The sequence below is a fragment of the Ranitomeya imitator genome, chromosome 3 (genome assembly GCF_032444005.1).
Source record: "Ranitomeya imitator isolate aRanImi1 chromosome 3, aRanImi1.pri, whole genome shotgun sequence".
Classification (NCBI taxonomy): domain Eukaryota; kingdom Metazoa; phylum Chordata; class Amphibia; order Anura; family Dendrobatidae; genus Ranitomeya; species Ranitomeya imitator.
In genome coordinates this window covers 681629604-681644349 of record NC_091284.1, presented here as the reverse complement: position 1 = coordinate 681644349, position 14746 = coordinate 681629604, and the positions used below count along the sequence as shown (strand labels likewise).

Sequence of the window (14746 nt, the reverse complement as noted above, 5' to 3'; positions counted from 1 at the left end):
TCCCCTCTCTCCGTGGTGCTGTCATGGAGGACCGATAAATTGCTGTTCACCAAAACACTAACTTGGAATGGGAAAAGTTGTGAGGAAAAGCCAAATATATAATACAAAAAAAAAATAAAAAATTAACCTGGCAAGATGCAGAAACCTCAGACTTCTCTAAAGCGACTTGCAGCTGTAATTGATGCAAAAAGGAGGCTCTACAAAGTACTGAGGATAGGGGAGGGTGACTATAGGGGAGGGTGGTTAAGAGTTAGGGACAAAACTGAAAACTTCAGTGAGTACACTTGTTGGTTGCTTCGCAAAAAGAAAACGTAAATGTTCATAGGTTGTAAGCATGTTTGTTACATGAACTCATGCAAAACCCAAAAACTTAAAATTCCAGGTTGTGAGATAGAAAAAAAACAAAAAACAAAAAAACATTGAAAATGCCAAGGGGAGAGGGGTGGTGAATACCTTCGCAAGGCACTCTACATGTACAGCAGATGTTTTGAAGGTGTTAAGGTTCTATATAAAAGTGTAAGCGATCTGGAAATTACAAATCATTTTAAAACCCAAGAATGAATATCTCCAACAGACTTTATTTGAGCAATTTTGCAAAATACATCTTTAAAAAACAGGTAAAGCCATGAGCGGTTGACATTTCAAAAATAGCGACTGACAGACGTTTGTGAAGCATAGTACTTAATGCGATCAATAAAACAGACACTGGATTCAATTTTTGGTTTTATTAAAAGTGATGTGTTTGCGTTCACAGAACGATATCACAAGTAAAAAAACAAATGAATAAAAATAGTGGAAAATTAAATTTCCACTCTTCAAAGTTCATAAAAAAAAAAAATTAAAAAAAAGAGGACACTAAAGTCCCACCATAGCAGAATACACTGGCGCATCTGTGGATAAAACAAAATTGGAGATCAGTTAGGCAAATTTCACAAGTAATTTGTAACTCAGACAGTGATGAAGGAAACCTACTCGTGCACAAGTCATATCAATGTGAGAAACCATCTGCACATACATATCGTACAGACATCTACACATGCATGCTGTAGTAAAGAAAAAAAAAAAGTCTACCATGGAACAACTCAGTTACTGAAGGGATCGGTACAGTACCAGTCACTATTTAATGCAGAATAGATTAGAAAGGCTGTGTATAGAGACCTCCAACCATGAAAATAAGATCCAATGAAAAGAATTTGAAGATCTTTGCATTCGATAGCTTGATCGAGAGAAGGAAATAGGAAAACCAAGTAATTACAAGGTAGACACTCATTCATGCAAGTGTTAGAATATTGGATAAAGGATAGTCAACTGTCAAAAAAAAAAAAAAACGCATTAATTCACACAGCTACTAGTAACCACAAAAAAAGCTAATTACTACAAATACTTTTAAACATTACATTATAAAAAAAAAAAATATATAAAAAAGCAGATCTATACAATTCCTGTGTCATCTTTCACACATTAGTGGTCAGTGAGAAGGTGAGTAAGACTAGATCAGTGCCAGATATAGAAACAGATGCTGCAGACAGTCAAGTTAGATAAAAAGGGACAGTCACTGAGCAGAGGTGAGATCATCATTTGCATCAGGGTCAAGAAGAGTCACGTCCACTTTACTTTTTGGGCTGCTTTGACTCTCTGGTTCTGGAACCTTCCAGTCCATTTTTCGTCCTTTTTCATACAAGCATTTCAATACTTTGCGGAAATTATCTGGCTCTTTTCCATTACGACTAAGCTCCATGTATTTGCGATAGAGCTGTAAGGCTGTTCGAGCATCTTCTATGCTATCGTGTGTCTCACCTTGTATCTTAAGATCTATAAAATTGCAAAAAAAAAAAAAAAAAGTCAAGACATTTTCCAGCCTATATTATATCTAACATTTGGACAGTATGCCTTAATTAGATTAGTTGCCACTGTTAAAGATCTTTATTATACACGACAGTCAAAAAGAATGAGCTTGCCTCATTTAACCCCTCCCAATCAGGCGATTATCAGACTTTACCCTCTCTTCCTATATAGCGTCATGGTGTTCATGGCAAGATAAAAAAAAAAAATTACTTGAAGTTCTACAAATTGGTACGATTACAGCAATATCAAACTAAAAATCTAGATCTACAAATATATCTTATTTTTGTATTATAAGCAGTTACCTGCCAGGTGGGGGCAGTAAAAAAAAAACCTTGCATGTTAACCAAAAGTTTGCTTTAATGAAGGACAGGAAATTACATAAATGTAAAAGTCAGGAAGGGGTTTAAAAAAGAGCAATAGGAGCTTTTAGATAAACTGTTAGAGAGATGATTTTCATGTACCATTTATCAGATGAATGAAAGATCAGTATTTCAGTTCAGGAGAAGAAAGACCTACACTGGTGAACTAAGATTTCCAGTTATTGACAGATGGAAAATGACAATTGCTGCACAAAGTTCTATGGAGGGGTGGGGAGAGAATGGAAGAAGGACCTGGAAATTTTATGCTGCAAGTTAAGTGGTTTTACATTCTGAAAACTTGTATTTTATAGAGAAACCTTCTGTAACATTAACAGAACAATTTGTAAAGGTTGACATGCCTGCCAGCACATCCCCATACAAGGAAGTAGAACCTTAAGTAGAGATTAAAAATGGTTTATTCACAATGCTCCATTTTTAAAACACTTTTCTAAACTATTCAGTCATGTCAAACTTTTGAAAATAAAAGTCAAGTGGAAGCTCACCCAGGAAATACCAAGCCAAATAGCGCAGAGAGATCATCCTTTTACGTGGTATGTTAAACAAGTAAACTGTGTCAATCACTTGATCCTTTGGCACCTAGATCCAATAAAAAAAATAAAATTCAGATACCGGACAGATCAACAAACATGGAATTTCAAATAAAAGTTCAAAACACATACCATTAAGTTTATGACACGGAAATCTTTTTGAAGGCCATGTCCAACAAACTTCACTCCTACATCAATGAGAAACCTTAGTTTTAAGTATGTGGACTTCAATGTAGTCAGATGCTTGGATGAGATCTTGGCATCCAAGTCGCCAGGCTTTATTCCAGAGTACTGTGTAAGGTAATCTACAACCTACAAAAAAAAAAAAAATTGCATTCTTTACAAAAATTCAAGTGTATTTCCACCACTGTATCCAGTCTTTGCTGCTGCAACGGCAACAGTGATGGTACACCAACAGCATGCAACTGTTGCAGCCAGTCACTGGTCTAGCGAAGTCTATTGCTGCAGCTGTGGAATCATGTCCACATCAGTCTAAGGCAGTGTTTCCCAACTCCGGTCCTCAAGAGCCACCAACAGGTCATGTTTTCAGGATTTCCTTAGTATTGCCCAAGTGATAATTGCATCACCTGCACAGGCAGGAATTCCATCATCTGTGAAATACTAAGGAAGTCCTGAAAACATGACCTGTTGGTGACTCTTGAGGACTGGAGTTTGGGGAACACTGGTCTAAGGATTGGAGGCTGTGAAAGTGCAGGGGTGGCATTGGGCAAGTAGAGCCGTGCCATTTTAATTCAGCATAAACCATTGAATTAGAAAGATTGTATTAAATATGAGGCTTTTTAAGTTTACACAATGCAAATTTGTCAGTTGGGGAATTCCAAAAGTCTACAAATTACTATACCCCATTAGCCAAAGACATTTTAACAAACGACTTCATACAGCTTTTCCTGCATGTCTTTCTATATGAAGTGCATATAACTCCCACCTGGTATGCTTGCTTATCCATTATTTTCTATCCATATGTACTTCACTCCTCTTGCTTCTTCCTTGCATACCTGAGTGGCCAATCTACCCCACCCCCTCTTTATGACCTGGCTTAACTGAACATGTGTTCTGGACACACGCCCACATCCCCCCTCTCAGCTATGAGCCCTTAGGTGCACATAAATTCATAGCCATGAGTCTGACCAGACGTGTCTGACCATCTTCGAAATTGCATATTTTTAATTGCTATGAATTAGACTAGAATTGGACAGGAATTGACTGGAAGGTAAAGGAATAGAAAACCACTATAATGTTTCGGTTTCTTTTAACATTCACCCCCATACTACTTTAGTTTCTTACTGGGTGGAGTGATTACAGGAGACGGGAAGAAATAATCATTTCTTCCTCAATCCTCCCCAGCCACCTCACCTCCACAGAACTACTCCTCCACATACAATCCTTTCTCTCCAGGCACACATAGCCACATCATGACCTATCCAGCTCACACCTTCTAACGCTCAGTCTGCTGCTCCTCATTGCTGGCGACATATCCCCAAATCCTGGCCCTCCTCATCACATCCCCACTCCTTTCTTATCCCCTGCCACAATCCTCTGCACGTCCTCGCAACCACAGTAACCTCATACCCATTCATCCAGCCCCCACTCCCCCAATTTCCCTATCTGGAGCACTATTGAACGCACGCTCTGTCTGCAATAAACTGTCATTTAGCCACAACCTCTTTATCAATAACACTCCTTCCTCAGCATCACTGAAACCTGGCTCACCCCCTCTGACTCAGCCTCTCCAGCCGCTCTTTCCTATGGTGGATTCCACCTCTCACACCCCTCGCCCCAGCGGCAAGCATGGTGGAGGAGTTTATTTTCTTTTGTCAGATAACTGCTCCTTCACCCCAATCCCACTTCCGCCCTCTGTTACCCTCCCTTCCTTTGAGGTGCATTCCGTGCGCATCTACTCCCCCTCCAACTGGCTGTCATCTACCGTCACCCAGGGCCAGCCACCACCTTCTTTGACCACTTCACCACCTGGCAACTCCATTTCCTCGCTGCCGACATCCCCACTATCGTCATGGGCGACTTCAACATCCCCATTGACACTTCCCTCTCAGCTGCCACTAAACTTCTATCCCTCACTTCCTCCTTTGGCCTTGCTCAATGGTCTTCTACAGCCACCCACAAAGATGGTCACACACTGGACCTCATCTTCACCCGCCTCTGCTCCCTAACCTCTCGAACTCACCTCTTCCTGACCACAACCTACTCACATTCTCTTCCCTCTCCACTCCTTGTCTACAATCCCCACCCCACAAACTTTCACACCCTCGCAGAAATCTTAGACACCTTGATCTTCACTCTCTGAATCCCTCCTCCCTCTCACAGACATAAGCTCCCTACACAATGCGGATGACGCTGCCGCTCTATATAACATCACAATAGCTGTAGCTTTGGAATCTCTTGGCCCTCACATATACCAAAGCTCGCAAAATCAGACAGCCCTGGCACACCCATCTGACCAAAGAACTGAGGTGAGCTTCCAGGGCTGCTGAGCGCAGATGGAAAAGATCCCACTCCAACGAGCACTTCATCGCATTCAAACAGTCCCCCACTACTTTCAAGACCACACTCTCCACAGCAAAACAAACCTACTTCTCATCTCTCATATCCTCCCTGTCTCACAACCCCAAACAGTTATTCAACACCTTCAATTCTCTCCTCCGCCCCCCAGCACCTCCTCACTCATCTCAGCTGAAGACTTTGCCTCATTTTTCAAGCAGAAGATTGATAGCATCAGAGACAGTTTTAGTGCACAACCCCCAGAACCCTTCCTCCCAACTACCCAGCCCTCCACCTCCAAAACCAACTTCTCTACCATTACAGAAGATGGACTCTCCACTCTACTCTCGATCGCATCTCACCACCTGTGCACTTGACCCGCTCCCATCCCACTTCATCCCAAACCTCACCACAGTCTTCATCCCAACCCTAACCCATCTCTTCAACCTATCACTAACAACTGGTGTTTTCCCCTCAAGCTTTAAACATGCCTCCATCACACCGATCCTCAAAAATCCCTCTTGACCCATCCTCTGTATCTAGCTGTCGCCCTATATCACTTCTCCCCTTTGCCTCAAAACTACTGGAACATGTCCATCTTGAACTGTCCTCCCATCTTCCTGCTCCTTCTTCGACCGCTTTAAATCAGGCTTCCGGTCACACCACGCCACTGAAACTGCCCTAACAAAGGTCACCAATGACCTATTAACCGCCAAGAGCAAGCGACACTACTCTATCCTCCTCCTCCTGGACCTGTCCTCTGCCTTTGACACACTGGATCATTCCCTGCTGCTGCAGACCCTCTCATCCCTTGGCATCACAGACTTGGCCCCATCCTGGATCTCGTCATACCTAACTGACCGGACATTCAGAGTCTCCCACACCACCTCCTCACCTCGCCCCCTATCTTTTGGAGTCCCACAAGGTTCAGTTCTAAGGCCCCTGCTCTTCTCCATTTACACCTTTGGCCTGGGACAGCTCATAGCATAGACATGATACTGAAAGCCATGAGATTCTGACGACAGATCTACATCTCTGGACCAGATATCACCACCCTACTAACCAGAATCCCTCAATGTCTATCCGCTATTTCATCCTTCTCTGCTAGATTTCTAAAACTTAACATGGGGGGGAAAGATGATGAATTCTGTTTAGTCCATCTCACACGACCTCCCCAACGAACCTATCCATTACAGTAAACTGCTGCCCAGTCCCACAAGCCCGCTGTCTTGGGGTAATCCTTGACACTGATCTCTACTTCAAACCACATATCCAAACTCTTTCCACTTCCTGCTGCCTCCAACTCAAAAAATATTTCACGGATCCGTACATTCCTAAACCAAGAATCTGCAAAAACCCTAGTCCATACCCTCATCATCTCCCGCCTCGACTATTGTAACCTCCTGCTCTGTGGCCTCCCCTCGAACACTCTTGCACCCCTCCAATCTATTCTAAACTCTGCTGCCCGACTAATCCACCTGTCCCCCCCGCTATTCCCCGGCCTCTCCCTTCTGTCAATCCCCTCACTGGCTCCCCATTGCCGAGAGACTCCAGTACAAAAGCCTAACCATGACATACAAAGCCATCCACAACCTGTCTCCTCCATACATCTGTGACCTCGTCTCCCAGTACTTTCCTGCACGCAACCTCCGATCCTCACAAGATCTCCTTCTCTACTCCCCTTTTATCTCCTCTTCCCACAATCGCATACAAGATTTCTCTCGTGCATCCCACCTACTCTGGAACTCTCTACCACAACATAGACTCTCGCCTACCATCGAAACCTTCAAAGAGAACCTGAAGACCTACCTCTTCCGACAAGCCTACAACCTGCAGTAACCACCGATTGACCAAACCGCTGCACGACCAGCTCTACCCTCACTTACTGTATCCTCACCCATCCCTTGTAGATTGTGAGCCCTTGCGGGCAGGGTCCTCTCTCCTCCTGTACCAGTTGTGACTTGTATTTTTCAAGATTATTGTACTTTTATTATGTATACCCCTCACATGTAAAGCGCCATGGAATAAATTGCGCTATAATAATTAATACAACAAAAATGTGCCTATTCTAGACAAGTTTCAGATTTTCATGATGCAAGAATGCCACATCTATTGCAGAAATGCCTTAAATTTAATGCCTGACGTGTAAACTTCATTTATTAATATTTTGATCAGTGTGTGACCAATCTGAAATACACAACACTCCTTCAGGCTTCAAACCATCTCCCCGCAACATGAATATACCAAGTAAAGATAAAACTCCAGTTCACAAGAAATTGTATAGTGCAGGACTGATGAAAAGTGGTTAAACTAGAATCAATACTGTCTTGCATGATGATCATTTTCAGGTGAAATTGGGAGGTCAGTTTTTTTTTCTCTCCTCTTGGAAAGAACAAACAGCGACAACACATGTACAACAAACACCGATGTGTTAAGACGCATGCATGTTTAACTAACCTGTTCTTGGGTGGAGATATAATCATCAATGAATGGGACACCTTCATTAGGTCCTTGCCCCCTAACACAAGTAATACGAGCAACAGACATCTGACTAGGTTTTATTGTAGACTTTGTACCGTCACTCCGTAACTCAGCTTCCTCCTGTTAAAATTAAACACAATCACAAGCTGTTAAAATAGTGAATAAATTCACTACATTGGTGCAATCTGATCGTGTAGAATATTTCTTGAAGGATTTGATTCTAACAGGGACAAGAATTTGGATTAAAAATATGACTGATGTTAATACTATAATGTAGCCAGAACCAAGTTAACTTGTGCATGTGTTTGGTCCAGAGTTTGACAAGAAGCGTTTTAACGATAAGTGTTTTACCTGATTTAGGGTAACAAACTCTGCATCAAGCCCCACCAGTTCTCCTGCCTGCGGCATCTCATTCAGCAGTAAAGGAATGAAGGTGGCATGACACTTCCTCTGTTTTCTTGCGAGAGAAGCTTCTGCCAGTAGCACACTAGCTTCAATTGGATTTTTAACTACAGGGAATATTTCATCAGTTATTGGTAAAGAACAGTTAAGTTGATGGGGGTGGTGGGTGAATGAAGTTTCTTACTAGTCAAGTTGTATTTTGAATTCAGGCTCCTCTTGGTATAGAACAGTATTGCAGGTACTTTCCAATTCATGTCAAACTGTACAGCTTCACACTGAACATAAGAAAAGCAAGTTAAGTTTTTCTTCCTTAATCTCAAAAGGCAACATTTCTGTATTAGGTTCTCTTTACCTTATCCACAGGTTCAATGAGGAAATCATTGAACAGATACCACTGTTGATGTGTTACCCCCTGAACAAAAAAAACAAAAAAAAGTTTTATATATAAAACACATACACCTCAGGCTAAGTGCACACGTTGCAGAATTGCTGCAGCAATTCCACAACTCCTGCCGCAGGTATATTGCATTTGGAATTGGCATGCGTATTCCCACTAAACACTAGTGTTTTGCAAGCGTAATTAGCTTGCAGAATGCTAGTGTTTTCCAAGCGATCTGTAGCATCGCTTGGAAAACTGATTGACAGGTTGGTCACTTGTCAAGCATAGTGTTTGACAAGTGTGACCAACTTTTTACTATTGATGCTGCCTACGCAGCATCAATAGTAAAAAGATCTAATGTTAAAAAATGGTTATTCTCACCTTCCGACAGCCCCCGATCTCCTCAGCAGTGCACACGGCAGCTTCCGTTCCCAGGGATGCTGTGCACGAAGGACCTGGGATGACGTCACAGTCACGTGACCGCGCCATCATCCCAGGTCCTCCACACACAGCATCCCTGGGAACGGAAGCCGCCACGTGCACCGCTGAGAGGCAGAAGGACTCCAGGGGCCATCAGAAGGTGATTAGATCACCATTTTAATTTTTTTTTAACAATTATATGGTTCCCAGGGCCTGGAGGAGAGGGTCTCCTCTCCTCCACCCTGGGTACCATCTGCACACGATCCGCTTACTTCCTGCATGGTGGGCATATCCCCATGCGGGAAGTAAGCAGATCAATGTATTACTACGCATGCGGAATCCCCGCGATTCTGCAAGTTAATGCTGCGTTTTTTCTGGAATGAGTTTCCGCTCAGGAAAAAAAAGTGTAGCATGTGCATACAAAATGCAGATTGCATTCTTTTAATATGATGCTTAGTGAGATTTTCTTAGCGAAAAAGGAACGTGTGCACACAGCCTTATGCAATTTTATACAGTGTGTAAGGAAAGTAGGTCAGACTTTCAAATTTTTGGCATGCCTCCACTATATAAAGAGATTTTGGTCACCCATTAAGAATCATCATATGGTGGCTTGACCAAAACCCACTTTCAAAATTTCCCTTCCAGCACATACCTCCTTTCTTTGGTGATAGGTCTCTCCCACTTTTATGTGTGCTACCAAGCTGCCACCTGTTCGGGGATCCAATACATGATTGACAGTCGCCATTAGGTCATACACGTTTGTGGCTTCATCTGCATTATTTTCTACTTGACTAGTCTAAAAAAAAAAAAAAAATATATGGAGTTCTTGGTTAAAATAGTCAAGTATGCAACAAACATTTAATATTTCAAACCAAGCCATTAGCTATTGTGCAGCAACCACTTTTTAGAAGGCATCTTTATAGCCCTATATGAAATTGAAATATACAAGTTTATATGTGCCATACCTCCTCATTCTCGGAACAATTAAGAACCTCCAACTCTTTGTTTTTAGAAAGTTTCATCTTCAGGGAATAGGGAACCCACACATTACGAAGTTCTTCCACTGAAGGCATTAGGGATGGTAGCGGCCCTGCACAGTTAGGGTCATTCCTGCCGAGGACAGAATGACTTGAATGTTAATTTACTCAAGTGTACCTCCAGTGAAAACGAAGCTTTGAAGGGGAAGGGGCGAAAATTTGTCTATGGGAATTGGAAATAGAACTAGTGGAAATGCACTCTGATATTGCAACAGCAAGAAGTAAAAGTTGGAGTTATGACAATTATGGGGTTTATATACGCGATACATAGAAAACAAAAAGGGAAATAAGCTTTCAAAAACGTATTAACATGTTGGAGTGCAACACAGTCAACCATTAACAACGTTGACATGCCAAAGTGCATGTATTGGAGGAATGATCCACCATGCAAATCAGTCTTCTGCTGGCAGCTCCCTTTCCAATTGCTGACCAATGATTTCCCAGACGTGCTGGACAAGTGAAGTCAAGAGACGCTGTAGGCCATTTTAGTATGTTTATGCCACAATTAACATATTTAACGTACAATTATCCCCTCAAAGATAAAGATAATCCCCCCCCAAAAAATAAAATAAATTAGGGATTTGTGTTGCTCACCGTAAAATCCTTTTCTCCGAGATGCTCATTGAAAGGGGGGGGGGGGGGGGGGGGGACACAGGACTGTGGGTGTGTGCTACTGCCGCCAGGAGGCTGACACTAAAAAAAAAAAAAAGTTTAGCTCCTCCTCCGCAGTATACACCTTGACACTGGCCGCAGGCGAACCCAGTTTGGTGCAAAAGCAGTAGGAGAGAAGAAAACATCAGCATTAATACAGAAAAACAACATGTCTAGAAATAACCCCACAGACAGAATAAGTAAAACGAAAAAAAAAAAAAAAAGCCGTCTGGCTAACAGGGAGGGAGCCGTGTCCCCCAATAAGCGTCAGAGAAAAGGATTTTACGTCGAGCAACAAAAATCCCGATTTCTCATTCGCCTCATTGGGGGGGGGGGGGGCGGGGTTTTACAGGACTGTGGGATGTCCTAAAGCAGTCCCTGGGTGGGGAATTAACTCACCGCTATAACATCCAGGCATCTGCCGACTAAGTGCGCTACCGCTGCCTGAAGAATCCTTCTACCCAGACTTGCATCTGCAGAAGTCTGAGTGTGGATATTGTAGTGATTGGAAAAGGTATGCAAACTAGACCAAGTTGTGGCCTTGCAAACCTGTTCTGCTGAAGCCTAGTGCCGAAGCACCCAGGAAGCCCCCACTGCCTGAGTGGAATGCGCTTTGATTCCGGCCAGAATGGCTACTCCCTTAACACGGTAGGCCTCCTGAATAGCTGATCGTATCCACCTGGCCAAGGTTGATCTTAAGGCCGCAAGTCCCTTCCTGCGACCCTCAGGGAGGACAAACCGCGCATCCGTCTGCCGAAAAGGTGCTGTCCAAGACACGTACCTTCTCAGCGCTCTCACTAGGTCTTACGTATGGAGAGATTTTTCCCACACGGTGCGTTGGCGCCGGACACAGAAGGCAAGACAATGTCCTTGCTAATGTGGAACGAAGAAACCACCTTTGGTAAAAAAGGAAAGGTGCTGGTCTGAGCACCACCTTATCCTGATGTAACCGTAGAAAAGAGGAGCCCGACAGGATAGAGCAGCCAGCTCTGATACCCATCTAATTGAAGCAACGGCCACCAAGAATACAACCTTTCAGGAAAGGCAAGTTAAAGATATGTCCTGAAGGGGTTCAAAAGGAACTTCCTGCAAGGCACTTAAGACCAGATTAAGGTCCCAAGCATCCATGGGGGGGTCTGTAAGGTGGAACCTTATGAGCTACTCCCTGAAGGAAAGTTTTTACCTGTAGATTAACAGTGATCCTACGCTGAAAAAGTACCGACAAGGCTGATATCTGTCTAAGTGTACTCTGTGCAAGCCCTGAATCCTGGCCGGTTTGGAGAAACGCAAGAATGTTTGGGATGGAGAAAAGTAGTGGGGAAGCCCACACCCTCTGCACCATGAAAGGAAAACCTTCCAGGTGTGATAACTACATGCAGACGGATTTCCGGGCACTAATCATGGTAGCGGCTACCTCTTGGATCCCAACACAGGCCGGGTTTTCCCAAGATTCAATGGCCAGGCCGTTAAACACAGGGCCCCTAAATTCTGGTGGTAGATCGGGCTCTGCGAAAGTAGATCCGGGCGGTCCGGAAGCCGCCACAGAGCTCTATTGAGCAGCTGCACTAGGTCTGCGTACCATGACCGACGAGGCCAATCTGGAGCGACCAGGATAGCTGAACTCCTGCCTTTACCTTCGATTACCTTCGGGAGCAGTGCTAGAGGGGGAAACATGGGAGATGAAACTGGCCCTAAGGCAAAACTAATGTGTACACAGCAATCGCCTGTGGATCTCGATATCGGGGGACAAACCTGGGTACTTTGGCATTCCTCCTGGAAGCCATTAGGTCTACGTCTGGGGTTCCCCAGAGTTGACATATCTGCAAAAATACTTTGGGATGTAGAGACCATTCCCTGGACGCAAGACCTTGTCGACTGGGAAAATCCGCAGCCCAGTTTCTCACCCAGGATGTGGACTGCCAAAATCACCGAGTGATTCCTCTCGGCCCAGCAGAGGACCCGTTTTACCTAGTGCATGGCCACCCTGCTGCAGGTACCCCCCTGATTTATGTATGCCACCGCTGTAGCATTGTCTGATTGAATCCGGACAGGGCGGCCTGCCAGGAGATTATGAAAATGTTGCAACGCCATCTGAATTGCCCGAATCTCCAACAGATTGATCGGGAGGGTTTACTCCTGCGAGGACCAGCGTCCCTGGGCTGTGGTGGTAAAATACTGCACCCCAACCTAGAAGGCTGGCATCTGTCGTGACCAACAGCCAATGGACTTGGGGGGGAAAAGGTTTTCCCTGTTGATGAGATGGGCTCGTTAACCACCATGAGAGATCCTGTCTGACCTGGAAAGAGACAGCACCTGAGGTTGAGAGAGAATGGATTCCTGTCCCATGCTGATAACCGAGCATGCTGAAGAGGGTGAAGATTGAGTTGTGCAAAAGGCACCGCTTCCATTGCCGCCACCATTCTCCAAGACCCTCATGCAAAATAGAGTTGTGTGAGACTGGCCGGCGAAGGGTCTTCACCTCTTGCTGAAGTTTCAGGACCTTGTCCTGAGGTAGGATTGTAAAAAAACCAGAATAAATAAGTCAAGGGGTATAATCACTATGACAACCAAAAAAGAAAAATAACCCTAAAAAATACCTTTTAATGAATAATACTTAAAATCTCAGATCATAAACACAAAATAACTACCATCATAAACACCAGTTCTGGGGTATGATAGGTCGCTAGAGTACTGCAGGAACTCTTTTAGTGAAGAGATATATTCCTGACTAGGTGGTAGGATTGTCAAGCCTTGTAAGGTGTTGAAAAACATCCCTAGAAAAGAAATTCTCCGGGATGGTACGAGAGACGATTCTTGGTTCAGCCACCCTAGACAAGAGAGTGTCTAGAGTAAGTGCTGACGTTTTTCCTTGCAGGCCCAAAAAGACAGCCCCTTGATGAGGAGATCGTCTAAGTAAGGTAAAATGAGTATGACCTGAGAATGCAGGGTGGACACAACAGCCGCCATGACCTTTGTGAACACTCGGGGCGGTGGCTAGACCGAAAGGTAAGGCTGTGAACTAAAAATGCAGATTGCCTACGGTGAAACGTAGGAATCTTTGATGCGCAGGAAATATGGGGATGTGCAGATATGCATCTTGAATATCTATTGAAGCTAAGAATTCTCCTTTTTCCATTGACCGAGCGAAGAGACTCCATTCGAAAGCAATGAATGCTGACAAACCTGTTTAAATGTTTCAGGTCCAGAATGAGCCTTACCAATCCGTCCTTTTTGGGAACTAAGAACAGGTTGGAATAGAACCCCTGAAATCCTTCTTCCTTTGGAACTGGAATAATGACCCCGCAGAGCCGAAGAGACTATAGAATTGAACAGGGCCTGTAACTGGGATTTTGAGCTGGGAAGGAAAGAACTGGCACGGAGGAAGGTTGACAAACTCCATCATATCCTGAAGACATCAGATCTTACCCATCTGTCGTGAACCACCATGAGCCAGGACTGGTAAAAAAAATTAAAAAAAAAAAGTGTAGGTGGCTGCCTACTTTGTCAGCGGGGACCAGAGGCCGACTCCAGTCATTTGGCCAAAAACCTATGGGACCTATATCCCCTTCTCCTCCCCTGAGATGGCATTCTTCTCAACGGGTTAGCCCTGTATGAGATCTGATTATCTCTGTTCTGATTGGGTCACCCTGGAGCAATGGGATCTGACGTTGGGGTCCACCTGGTATTGCGAAAGGGCTTAAAGCGAGCCTGGAACAGACAACGAAAAGGCTGCTTAATCTTCTGCTGTGGAAGAAAATAGCTCATTTCTGATACAACAGGAGGAAAAAGCAGATCCAATTTTTATCCAAATAATCGGCCCCCCTGATAAGGAAGGGTTGTAAAAGATTTCTTAGAAGTAGAATCTGCTCACCATGTTCTCAACCAAAGAGCCCTTCTGATGGCAATAGCATTTGCTGCCGCCGAAGCCGCACAGTTTGCTGCGTCTAAAGACGCATTGATCAGGTAGCTCCCAGCCAGAGCCATCTTATTTGATATCTCTGTCAACTCCACTGGAAGATCCCTCTCCTGAAGAGCCTTTTGTCCCGCAAAACGACTGTCTGGATGCTCCCTGTGACGTTGGACCAAGTCCTCAAACTCGGGGTGAGA

At 44.0% G+C, this 14746-nt stretch overlaps 1 protein-coding gene across 2 annotated transcripts in view; it reads right to left on the bottom strand.

Annotated features, from left to right (window-relative positions):
• Positions 1-558: 558 nt before the first annotated feature.
• Positions 559-14746, bottom strand: part of PAN2 (poly(A) specific ribonuclease subunit PAN2) — a 78512-nt gene continuing 64324 nt past the window's right edge. Inside the window, exons 17-26 of one of the 2 annotated variants that reach the window (XM_069758431.1) lie at positions 9917-10061; positions 9604-9747; positions 8505-8564; positions 8337-8427; positions 8102-8259; positions 7727-7870; positions 2885-3064; positions 2708-2801; positions 1615-1812; positions 559-890 (exon numbers count right to left, since the gene is read on the bottom strand). In XM_069758431.1, coding sequence (XP_069614532.1) covers positions 856-890; positions 1615-1812; positions 2708-2801; positions 2885-3064; positions 7727-7870; positions 8102-8259; positions 8337-8427; positions 8505-8564; positions 9604-9747; positions 9917-10061 — 1249 coding nt within the window. In that variant the 3' untranslated portion in view covers positions 559-855. Of the gene's footprint in view, positions 891-1424; positions 1813-2707; positions 2802-2884; positions 3065-7726; positions 7871-8101; positions 8260-8336; positions 8428-8504; positions 8565-9603; positions 9748-9916; positions 10062-14746 lie in introns of those variants that run through there. The other variant, XM_069758430.1, reaches the window with a different exon arrangement.